General features: G+C 40.9%; 1 protein-coding gene across 12 annotated transcripts in view; it reads left to right on the plus strand.

Moving 5' to 3' along the window:
* The window catches only part of sclt1 (sodium channel and clathrin linker 1), a 91,551-nt gene that overhangs the window by 59,164 nt on the left and 19,694 nt on the right, over positions 1–12,693 (plus strand). For all 12 annotated transcript variants that reach the window (XM_072256255.1, XM_072256262.1, XM_072256260.1 and 9 more), the window contains 2 exons: positions 4,225–4,367; positions 8,752–8,944. In XM_072256255.1, the coding sequence (XP_072112356.1) occupies positions 4,225–4,367; positions 8,752–8,944 (336 nt within the window). The remainder of the gene's footprint in view (positions 1–4,224; positions 4,368–8,751; positions 8,945–12,693) is intronic.

A 12,693-nucleotide genomic window follows, 5' to 3' on the forward strand; every position in this document is an offset into this window, starting at 1 on the left:
TGTTCTCAAATCTGGCCCTATGAGTCTTCAAGCTCCTGAACCTTCTCCCAGAGGGAAGAGGGATGAGAAGTGTGTTGGCTGGGTGGGTTGTGTCCTTGATTATCCTGGCAGCACTGCTCCGACAGCGTGTGATGTAAAGTGAGTCCACGGACAGAAGATTGGTTTGTGTGATGTGCTGCGCCGTGTTCACGATCTTCTGCAGCTTCTTTCGGTCTTTGACCGGACAATTTCCATACCAGGTTGAGATGCACCCTAGAAGAATGCTTTCTACAGTGCATCTATAAAAATTAGTGAGAGTTTTAGGGGACAGGCCAAATACCTTTCGTTTTCTCAGGAAGTAAAGGTGCTGGTGGGTCTTCTTGGCAGTGAACTCTGTTTGGTTGGACCAAGTCAGGTCATTTGTGACATTGACCCTGAGGAACTTAAAGCTTTTGACCTGTTTCACTTGCGCACCACTGATGTAAATGGGGTCGTGCGGTCTGCTACTCCTTCTGAAGTCAACAACCAATTCCTTCGTCTTGCTGATGTTGAGGGATAGGTTATTGTCTTTACACCATGCCACCAGGTTCTTAATTTCCTTTCTGTACTCAAACTCATCATTACCCGAGATACACCCTACAATTGTTGTGTCATCAGCAAACCCCCATGAGTTTGATGGAAACTTGGCTACACAATCATGGGTGTACAGTGAGTACAGCAGGGGGCTGAGTACACAGCCTTGTGGGGCACCTGTGCTCAGAGTGATTGTAGAGGAGAGCTTGTCCCCTATTTTTACTGCCTGGGTCCTGTCTGTGAGGAAGTTGAAGATCCAGCTGCAGATCTGAGTGCTAAGGCCCAGGTTCCGGAGCTTAGGAATCAGTTTATTTGGAATGATGGTATTAAAGGCAGAGCTGTAGTCAATGAAAAGGAGCCTTACGTATGTGTCTTTATTCTCCAGGTGTTCTAAGGAGGAATGTAGGGCCAGAGAGATGGCATCTGCCATTGACCTGTTGCTCCGGTAGGCGAATTGCAAAGCATCGAGGTTGACCAGTAGGCTGTGATTGATGTGTGCCATAACCAATCTCTCGAAGCACCTCATAGCAATTGATGTCAGAGCCACAGGTCGATAGTCATTCAGGCATGCCACTTTGCTCTTCTTCGGCACTGGGATCATCATTGCCTTCTTAAAACACAAGGGGATCTTAGACTGAAGCAAGGAGCAGTTGAAGATGTCAGCAAACACTCCAGCTAGCTAGCTCGCTTGCACAGGCCTGGAGAACCCGTTCCGGGACGCCATCTGGGCTGGTCGCCTTCCTTGGATTTATCTTCAGGAAGACCCTTCTGACGTCCTCCTCGGTGACAATGAATCTCGGTGCCACCAGGTCCAGTTCATCCGGAGGGAGCAGGACGCTCCTGTTCTGTTCGAATCTTGCGTAGAATACGTTAAGTTCGTCAGGAAGAGAGGCGCCACAGTTATTGATATTCCCAGCCTTTACTTTGTGCCCAATGATCTCATTTAGACCCTGCCATAGTCTACTGGCATCCCTTTGGTTAGCCTGGGCTTCCAACTTGGCTCGATATTGCCTCTTGGCGCCCTTAATGGCTTTCTGGAGTTCACGCCTGGATTCTGTGTAGCGACTGGTATCCCCGGACCTAAAAGCCACAGCTCTAGCCTTTAAAAGGGACTTGACCTCATAATTCACCCAAGTTTCCGGTTAGGGAATATCCGGATCGTCTTGTGAGACACACAGTCCTCCCTGCATTTCCAAATAAAGTCTGTGACAGCTGAGACATACTCATCGAGGTTAGCTGCCGAGTCCTTGAATACTAACCAGTCCACCAATTCAAAGCAGTCACGGAGGACCTCATCCGTTTCCTCCGTCCAACGCGACACTACTTTTGACACCGTGACCTCCCGCTTCATTTTCTGTTTGTAAGCTAGGAGGAGGAGTACGGCCTGATGGTCCGGTTTTCGGAAGTGAGGTCGTGGGACGGAACGGTAGGCATCCTTGACTGCTGTGTAGCAGTGGTCAAGTATATTCGGGCCTCTAGTGGGGCAGGAGACATGTTGGTATAACTTTGGCAGCGCCTTTCTAAGGTTGGCCTGGTTAAAGTCCCCGGCTGTAATGAGCAAAGCCTCTGGATACCTGGTCTAACTATTTTAACTGATATTGTTATATTTCTCCCATTTGGATAGGATCAGGTAAATAGTTCAGATATTTGAGATGAAACAGAAAACGCTAGCAATGATGGGTCAGGCAGTCTCTATGGAACTATGGAGAGCAAAATAAAGCCAACATTTTGGGCCAATTGCTTTCAATCTGTTGTGTTACATATTGTGAATGGACTGGAGGTAGAAAAAAATACCAGTGATTGGTGAGGCACATTGACACTTGGGCAGAGAACCAGAGAGTAAGCAACATCAGGCCAAGTGACACTCTTTTAAAAAAAAATAGTAAAACAATTCGGTATCAGTGATTGTCTTACAGTTTTGAGTGAAGATCATGACTCTTTAAACTATTATTTTATGGATTTCTAGCTCTTGTTTTAAGATGTCTGGCTGCTGGCCACAGCTTGATCAGCATGTGCCATAATTACTATGAGATTTCTTACAGTTAGCCTTTAATCTCTTTAGTTCTGCATTTTCATACAAAATACCTTTGCCAATTCTCTTTGTCCCTTAGCATTCTTCTATGCTGCCCACCTGCTTGACTGATCTTGTTTTGTAAACTGTGAGCATGAAAATTTGACTTAAGCAGTAAAACACTTGAGGCTTGAATAATTAGTGTGGTTGTTGTAAGAAATGGAATGACAATAAATAAGTTGGTGTTTTTTTTCTCATAAGTTGCACAACATTACATTTTAAAAATTAGTTCTCTTGTCTTCTACAGAATATAAAGTATAAGTGTGCTGCTAGGCTTCAGAAGCTATGAAGGTCTTCATTGTTATTTATTTTACCAATAATGCCGACATTTAAAACTTTAAAAAAGCAAGGAACAGAGTGTCCATGTATCAGCTTTTATATTTGAATGACTACAGACTAGTTTTGTGCTACCTTCTCAGACTTAATGTGCTGTATCCACAATTTGAATTTCTTGTTTTCACCCATCTAGTTAGAATTTATTCATGTACTGTATAAATAGAAAGTACCACATCCAATTTCTTTCAAGCAAATTTCCAATGAAGTCATGTAAGTTTGTTTAAAGCTAGTCAAAAGCCCATATTTTTGGATGCTCAGGAATTAATAGGGAATGCATTAAACTTGCCATGGACGTCGTTAAGTTCTTACATATATAGAGTATAAATATAACCTATGGAATTTTCATGGTTGGAGTGTGCTAAAGAGTGAATGAAAAGCACTTTTGTTATTTTATAAATTGATTCTAAGATATCAGAAAATTAAATTATTGTAGGTTAGAGTTACATGCTGAGAAATTAAAACCAGCAAGTCATACAAGAATGACTAAAAACCAGAACATTCAGAAGTAAGGATTCTTTAAACAAAGCCTACCCTGTAGTTATTTGTTTTGTGGGAGGGTGATGTGGTCAATGTTGGCAGAGCTATGTTTATGGCTGCTTTCTGTGAAAGGGGTTGGAGGAAAATCCAGTGAGTTACATTGATATTCCAGTGCTTCTGAGTTCCTTCAAGAGGGTTAAGTAGGAAAATTCCAAGACACTGACCTAGTGACAGATAAGGAATTGTAATACAATGTAAATTAGAAGGCTGGTTAACTTGGAAGATAAATGTTATTTGTTTATATAATGTGTAATAATTACCATATTTCTAATTGATCTCAATGCCATGAGTTACTTGGGTATACTTAAGACAGTTTTTGCAGCTGCCAAGACATAGGATACTTGCTGCCTGTCAAAATGTTAAGTAGAGTTTTAGAAGTGAGAGTTCAGTGTGTCCAGGAAGGCTGTACACAAGATGTGCATTCTGTATGCAGATAGAAGATTCAATGTAGCATTTCAACAAAATCTGGCCTAGTAACTTTCATTCTCTGAATGCAGATGCTTATTTGCTATTTTTAGTTTTCTCTTATAGAATGTTGTCTGTATCTGAAATATAACTGAATAGTTTTCTTAAATAATGATTATGCCCAAGTAATTGACAATCAGTACTGACATTTAAACACCTTTTTATCTTAACCACTTAACATATTCATTTTGAGTCTTCTCTCTCTCTTTTAAAATCCTGTTCAACAGCTGATTGAAACTCTAACGTCAAAAGTTCTGTTTCAGATATATCGAAATGGTGCCAACAATGAAGATCGCAGAAAAATTGATGAACTACACCAGCGATGTTTGAATGCAGAACGTTCAAAAGATGACCTCCAGATTAGTCTACAAGCAGCTCAAAATAAAATTAGAAAACTTGAGATGAAGTAAGGACTATGTTACAATGTTTGTTTTGTTTTCTTGTCTTCCAGCATTGTGTTCCTCAAGTCTGTGATATTTGTTTACCAATTTCAAAATGTAAAGTGGTAGCATTAACAGTGAATTGGCATTGCATGAGAATATCCCAGCAGCATTTCTGAGAGCTTTTTAATCTTTGTCAATGCCCTGTTAAAGCTGCTATGGCATAAGCAGCCTTGGATAACAAGGACTTGCTTGGATTTAGTTATTCTCGTGCCTCATCATGACATAATTGAGAATATCTTAGAACCATTACCTAAACCTGCCTTTCCATATAGAGGCAAGAAGAAATTAACACAATGCTGACGCTGGAAATATGAAATTAGAACAGAAAATGCCAGAGATTTGGAGAAAGAGATAATCTAACTATTTTAGATTGTCTGTAGATCAGAACTAAGAAAACCTAAAAATGCTTTAAATTACAGAGAGGGGAAGGAAAGGAAAGAAAAACGAAAATACCTGTGGTAGGGTAGACTGGGCAACACAGTGGTGGTACAGGTTGAGAGAGTGTGATGAAGATCTGATATCATTACATCTGAATGAAATGTAAGTGGAATGAGATGAATGAGAATGGAAAGGGTGAGGGAGAAAATCAGTTCAGGAGAAGGAATATCCACCAGTTCCCTGACATTTTGCCTTTTTGAAATATATAATAATTAGGTGTAGTGATGTTTTCCTAATTATTTTTAAATGTGTGGATACAATTTACCTAAACAAGATTTACTTCCTCTTTGAGTTTGATTTCATTTATTTAATATATTCCGTTCTATCTTAAATGCACTTGTTACTCATGTCACCATCCAATGTCAGGCTTGTTATAGCTCCCTAATAAATAGCAAAGCTAAACAAGATTTTAAGATCTTTCCCTGCCATCCGTTCAATTATAAAAACAAAATGTTTGAAGCATGCAAACATATCATGCTTAATTGAAAAGAGAAATAATTGGTAATATTTCAGGTTGAAAGCTGATTGTTAGAGTGGCAAAGAGTTCTAATGAAGTGTCTTCAATCTGAAACATTTCCACTGTTTCTCCTTCTGTAGGTGCTGCCTGACCAGCTAGGTATTTACAACATGTTCAAATTTATTTATTTTTATTTCAGATTTCCAGCACTTGTATTTTTGGTTTTCTTTATTTTGTCACTGTGCCTGTATAGTATTGAGCTATTTGAATTGATATTCATAGCGTGTTTAGTTGGAATGGCGCATTGTTTCTGCCTGCTCTTGCCCCACTGAACACATGTCCACATACCTTGACTCCACTTTATTCCCCTTGGTTCAGTCCCACCTATGTCTACGATACTTTACATCTTCTCAATCTCCTCAACAACTTTCAATTCTCTGGCCCTGATTGCCACCTTTTTCACCAGGGATGTCCAGTCCCCATATGCTTCTATCCCCTACCACGAAGGCATTAAAGCTCTCCACTACATTCTTGACAGTTTACCTGATCAATTCCCCTCCACCACCAACCTCCTCCATCTGGCAGAAGTGCTACACCAGTCCATTTACATCCTCCCTCACCTCTAATCAGGGCCCCGAACTTTCTTTCCAAGTAAGGCAGCATTTCACCTGCAAATTTGTTAGGGTCATCTACTGGTTGAGAAGCAATTACTGTTCCTATACCTGGTCATATGAGCCCTGAGGCTCCTGTACCACCTTCCTGATGGCAACAGTTGGAAGAGGGCATGACTTGGTAGTGGGAGAGTCCTAATGATGGATGCTGCTTTCCTGCCACAACATTCCATGTATATGTGCTCGATGGTGGGGGGGTTTACCCGAAATTGACTAGGCCGTATCCACTACTTGTAGGATTTTTCATTGAAAGGTATTGGTGTTTCCATGCCGGGCTGTGATGCAACCACTCAATATACTCTCCACCACAAACTTTCCGAAGTTTGTCGGAAGTTTTAGACGTCATGCCAACTCTTCTCAAACTGCGAAGGAAGTAGAGTTGCTGATGTGCTTGTGTGCTGGGCCCAGTACAGGTCCTCTGGAATTGATAACACTGAGGAATTCAAAGTTGCTGATCTTCTCCACCTCTGATCCCCTGATGAGGTCTGGCTCCTGGACCTCCAGTTTCCTCCTCCTGTACTCAATAATCAGCTCCTTGCTCATCCTGACATTAAGAGGTTGTTGTTATGGCAGATTTTCAGTTTCAGTCCTATGTTCTAGGCACATGGCCAAGTGGTTAAGGCATTCATCTTGTTGAGTGAAAAACCAATGAAAGGGCATCTGCTGTGGACCTGTTGTGCCAGAAGGTCCAACTTACTTCTCAGACAGGAGTTGATGTGTTTTGAGAGGTTGGTGATAAAACATTTCATCACCGTGGATGTAAATGCTACTGGATGATAGTATTTGAAGCAGGTTACCATGTTCTTCTGAGGAACCAGTAAAATTGAGGCTTGCTTGAAGCAGGTGGATGCCTTAGACTGCCAATCGAGGGGTTAAAGATCTCAGTAAGTACTGCAGCCAGTTGATGAGCACAGTTCTTCAGTACTTAGCCAGGTACTCCAACTGGACCTGATGTTTTCATTGGTTCACCCTCCTGAAGGATGCTCTCATGTCAGCCTTAGAGACTGAAATCACAGATTCATTGCAGGCTGTGGGAGTTTGTGATGGTTCCTCTATGTTTTCAATAGGTAGGTACATTTAATGTCAGAGAAATGTATACAATATACACCCTGAAATTCTTTTACTTTGCAAACATCTATGAAAACAGAGGAGTGCCCCAAAGAATGAATGACAGTTAAATGTTAGAACCCCGAAGCCCCCTCAGCTCCCCCACCCACGCATAAACAGCAGCAAAGCAATGACCCCCCCCTTCCAGCAAAAAAGCATCTGCACCCTCCACTGAGCGCTCAAGTGTGCAGCAAAGCATCAGTAAAGACACAGACTTGCAGTACACAAAGACTACTTGTTCACCCGGTAATTCGACATACCACAGGCTCTCTCTCTCTCTAATAAGGGAAAAAGTGATGTCCTCATTTCACAGTGAGAGGGGAGACATAACAAAATAACTCGCCAACTTATGGTGTTAAAAGTCTGTTACATTACTTTTTCCGAACTCTGCTCAAAGATCTCAGGTCTCTGGGCATGCAGCCAGCTCGCTGCTTTCAATTTTCCGTGTACTCCCATGATGCACCAGTTTTGTGTGACAGCACCGACCGCGAATCCGCCCGCCTCCAGAGCCACAAAAATCAGGCACCCTAAAGGCGCGCTAGTCTTTCAGGCCGCATCCTTGGCATATCAAAAAGCGACCTGTCATGAGGCCCTGCGAGCAGGTCCCATTCCCGCAAAGAACCAAAATCAGTCTGTAACTCCAGGTTAGGGTCTTCAAAAGAACCCTGAAAAGGAAAAAAAAAGATATTAAAGGTAGAAATAGAGCTGTTTCTGAAGATGCAAGCAAAGGAGTTGCCTTTAGAAGCCAACATCCTAAGCTCCACCCTCCGTTGTTTGACAGTCAAAGCGAGCATAGAAGCCACTGAGCTCACCTGGAAGCAAAGCCTTGTTGTCACCTATGTCTCTTGATTTCACTTTGTAAGAGTTGATAGCATTCAAGCCCTGCTGCAGCTGTCGAGTATCCTTCATTGATTCAAGTTCAGTCGGGAATCGTCACTTCACCCGTGAGATGGCTTTCAAGAGATCGTACCTGGACCTCTTGTAACTTTAATGGTCGCCAGACTTGAATGCCTCTGATCTTGCCCTCAGCAGATTGAGGATCTAATGGTTCATCCACAAGTTCTGGTTGAGGAAGACTCTGAATGATTTTGTGTGGACACACTTGTCTGCGACTATTTTTATAAAGTCTTATCACCTGCCAACTTCCTTCATTTATTCCCCCCCCAACCCGTTTTCACCTATCACTTTCTAGCTTGTCCTCCTTCCCCTACCCCCCACATTATTCTGCCATCTTTCTCCTTCCATTCCTGTTAAGGGGGCTTGGCCAGAAACGTCACCTGTTTATTCATTTCCATGTATGCGGCCCGATTTGCTGAGTTCCAGCATTTCATGTGTGTTTGCACTTGTTCTTAGTTGACTTAATTGTTTTGAAATTTGTCGTCATGGTTACATGCTCTATGCAAGATTGAATATTTTAGAAAATCTTCAATAACATTTAGAAACAGACTTCCACTCTAAGTAGTTGTTACATGTACAAAATGCCAGAATTGTAAGTGGTTTCTCCAATGTCTCAGCTAGTTTTCAAGTAAAGTACACAGCCTGCTAAATGATATAGACTAAAGCCAAATTGTTCGGATGAGATAGGCTATTACAGTTGGAACAGTAAATGAAAAATTACTGTTGTGCTTCAGTGAGATGAAGAGAATATTCTACCTAGTTGTGCTCACTTTATAGTCATGAGGAAGAGATGTTTCGCTGCAAACAAATGGCCCAGAAACTGCAGAGCAGTCTGGAAAATATTCGTGGAGATTGTGATACAGTCAGTGAAGAACGGTTGAGGCTGCAGAGAGAAAATGAGCAACTTCGTAAAGAAATGGAAGAATTGAAGAAAGTTAGTCTGGACATTCAAAGGAAAGCGAAAAAACAGGTAAGTGAAAAGGACACAAAAAATGTTTTAGGTGGTAAAGGGTCAAATCTATATGTAGATCCTTCACTAGATATTGGGGAAAATGTATAGGACTTGTATTTTAGTACAGTGTAGCAAATTAGATGAAATGTTGATTGACCAAGTGTTAGAGACGAGCTGGAGATGATGATCTCCCTATTGCTCAGTTCTTAGCTGAACAGCCACATGCTTTGAACATCGGGGTAAGGAAATCTGACTTGAATTCCTTTAGGTTTAGATATACCAAGTAATCCTGACATTTAATTACCCCTACTCTAAGGCTGTGTCAACTATATTGGTAAATGGGGAGTTGTGTATAGAATAGACCAGCCAGCTAAAAGTGATAGACTTCATTCTCTCATGGGCATTTATCCAGTAATTTCATAGCTACTGTCACAAAGATTAATGTTTTTTTTTAAATCTGGATTTTGTTTTATTACTGGAATTTAAATTTTCTCAGCTTCCATGATTTGATCGTTGATCAGAAATTTGATTGGATCATGACCTTGGGATACCAGACCAGTGAATGGTAGAAAATACCATTGCACCATGTAAACAAAATTAGATAACCATTCCAAGATCATCAAGATTCAAGGACATGGGTGTAAGCTGGACATGAAGCTGAGTTTTGAATTGTTCAAATCGAAACTAATGTACATAAGTAAAATTGTGTTCCATGGAAATTAGCTGGTGTATTAATAATAGGGGAGAATTGAAAATGGAGGATGCTCTTTGGAGCATTCTTCATTTGAAAGTGAACTATAAAAATTGTTCATCGCCCCCCCCCCCCCCCCACACCCCGGAAGTCTTCATGTTTTATTGTTTTACAACATTAAATCACAGTGGATTTAATTTGGCTTTTGACACAGATCAACAGAAAAAGACTTTTTGTGTCAAAGTAAAAACAGATCTCTGCAAAGTGATCTAAATTATTACAAATATAAAACTCAAAATAATTGATTGCTTAAATATTCACCCTCTTAAAATGACACACCAAATCATCACTAGATTAGATTCAGCTTTATTGTCATTGTGCTGAGTACGGATACAAAGCCAATGAAATGCATTTAGCATCTGACCAGAAATGCAAAGAATGGTGTTATTTACAAAATAACTGCGAATAAAAAAGTGTTACAGCACACAAATATAAAAGTACTGAGACAGTACAATACAAATGCAATACTGCTTAGCGCTGTGATGAGAGGTTCAGCAGTGTCACAGCCTCAGGGAAGAAGCTCTTCCTGTGCCTGCTGGTGCGGGAGTGGAGGCTCCTGTAGTGCCTACCGGATGGGAGCAGAGTAAAAACTCCATGCTTAGGGTGAGATGCATCCCTGATAATGCTTTTCACCCTGCCCAGGCAGTGTTTATAGTAGATGTTCTCAATGGTGGGCAATTGGGTGCCGATAATCCGCTGGACAGTTTTCACCACACGCTGGAGTGCTTTGCGGTCCGATATGGGACAATTGCCATACCACACTGAGATGCAGTTGGTGAGTATGCTCTCAATGGTACAGTGGTAAAAGTCCGTCAGTATCCTGGGACGGAGGTGAGTTTTCTTCATGCTCCGCAGGAAATAAAGGCGCTGTTGCACCTTTTTGATCAGTGCAGCTAATTGGTTTTAAAAGTCACGTAATAGTTAGGTAGAGATCTGTTTTTGGAGACCTGTGTACAGTCAAGATGTTTCAACTGATTATAGTAAAAATACACCTGTATCTGGAAAATCCAACTGCTGGTGAGTCAGTATCTTGGGAAAAACTACACCATGAAGACACAAGAACACTCCAAGCAACTCCACAAAAGGTTATTGAAAGTACAGGTCAGGAGATCAATACGAGAAAATTTTCAAGTCATTGAATATCCCTTGGAGTACAGTTAAGTCGATCATCAAGAAATGGAAGGAATATGGCACTGCTGTAAATCTGCCTAGAGCAGGCTGTGTTCAAAAACTGACTGACCATGCAAGAAGGGAACTAGTGAGGGAGGCCACCAAGAGACCTATGACAACTCTGGAGGAGTTACAAGCTTCAGTGGCTGAGATGGGAGAGACTGCACATACAACAACTGTTGACCAGGTGATTCACCAGTCACAGCTTTATGGAAGAATGGCAAAGAGAGAGCCACTGTTGGGGAAAAAAAACTCACATGGAATCTCAGCTAGAGTTTTCCAGAAGGCATGTGGGAGACACTGAAGTCAGCTGAAGAAGGTTCTATGGTCTGATGAAACCAAAATTGAGCTTATTGGCCATCGGACTAAACGCTGTGCATGGTGTAAGCCAAATACTGCACATCATCTAAAACACACCATCTGTATCGTGAAGCATGGTGGTAGCTGCATCATGCTTTGGGGTTGCTTCACTACAGCGGGCCCTGGGAGGCTTGTGAAAATAGAGGGTAAAATAAATGCACCAAAATACAGGGAAATCCTGGAGGAAAACCTGATGCAGTCTGCAAGAGAACTGCAATTTGGGAGGTTTGTTTTCCCAGCAAGACAGTGACTCCAAGCGTAAAGCCAGAGCTACGCAGGAATGGCTTAGAAACAAAGAAGTTAATGACCTGGAGTGGCTAAGTCAGAGTTCAGATCTCAATCCAATTGAGAATTTTGTGGCCAAACTTGGAAAGGACAGTTCACCATACAATCTGACAGAGCTTGAGCAGTTTTGTAAGTTAGAATGAGGAAAAATTGAAGTGTCCAGATGTGCAAAGCTGATAGAGACTTACCCTCACAAACTCAAGGCTATAATTGCTGCCAAAGGTACATCTACTAAATACTGACTTGAAGAGGGTGAATACTTATGCAATCAATTATTTTGTGTTTTATATTTGTAATTAATTTAGATCACTTTGTAAAGATCTGTTTTCACTTTGACCCAAAAAGTCTTTTTCTGTTGATCTGTGTCAACAAAGCCGAATTAAATTCACTATGGTTCAATGTTGTAAAACGATAAACATGAAAACTTCTGAGGGTGAATACTTTTTATAGGCACTCTGTTTTGAAGTACTAAAGGCACACAGATTAGTCTAGAAATATCTAAACTTGGGAAGCTTCAACTGGGCTAATGTATAGAGTTGCTTACATAAAAGAAAAAATGGGGGGAGCCACATTTGTATTAGAATAACGGATATCATAGAATAACATAATTAAGGCAGAAGAACACAAAATTGAAAAGTCTTTACCATATATTCAAATAGGCATATGCATTTTTATGTGCTTGTAAGCTTGCAAATTATTTAATAATTCATGCATCTTTTGTTTCTTTACACAATCAGCTAACATCTTTCATTTAAAAAAAAGAGATGAGATGAAGTTTAGTTTCTGCCTGTGTACCAGTAATGTGGCGGTGGAGAGGGAGAAAGAATCTTAAATGGCTAAGCTGTATAGCATATTTATGTTTGCCAAAATTTTCACCAGTAATTAATATTCCATCTGCTTGCCACCCATCATTGAGAGCCCGTCTAAATTCTTTGCTGTTGGTCTTGATCGAAATGTTTTTGAATACACAGATGTGATCATGGTATGACAAATTGCTGTTTGTATGAAATCCAGTCTCTGAGTTGAATTGGGCAAAAGCACTATATTTTCCTTATTTCTTTATAACAAAGAAATATGGAAAATATAGAGCTTTTGCCCAATTCAACTCAGAGACTTGTCTGTAGAACCTATGTTGGCTCACAAAGCAATCCCACTTGTCAGCCAGTTTTTGCCTGTCACATATTCTCCCAACTCTCCCATG

This window comes from Mobula birostris, chromosome 4, assembly GCF_030028105.1.
Source record: "Mobula birostris isolate sMobBir1 chromosome 4, sMobBir1.hap1, whole genome shotgun sequence".
Classification (NCBI taxonomy): Eukaryota; Metazoa; Chordata; class Chondrichthyes; order Myliobatiformes; family Myliobatidae; genus Mobula; species Mobula birostris.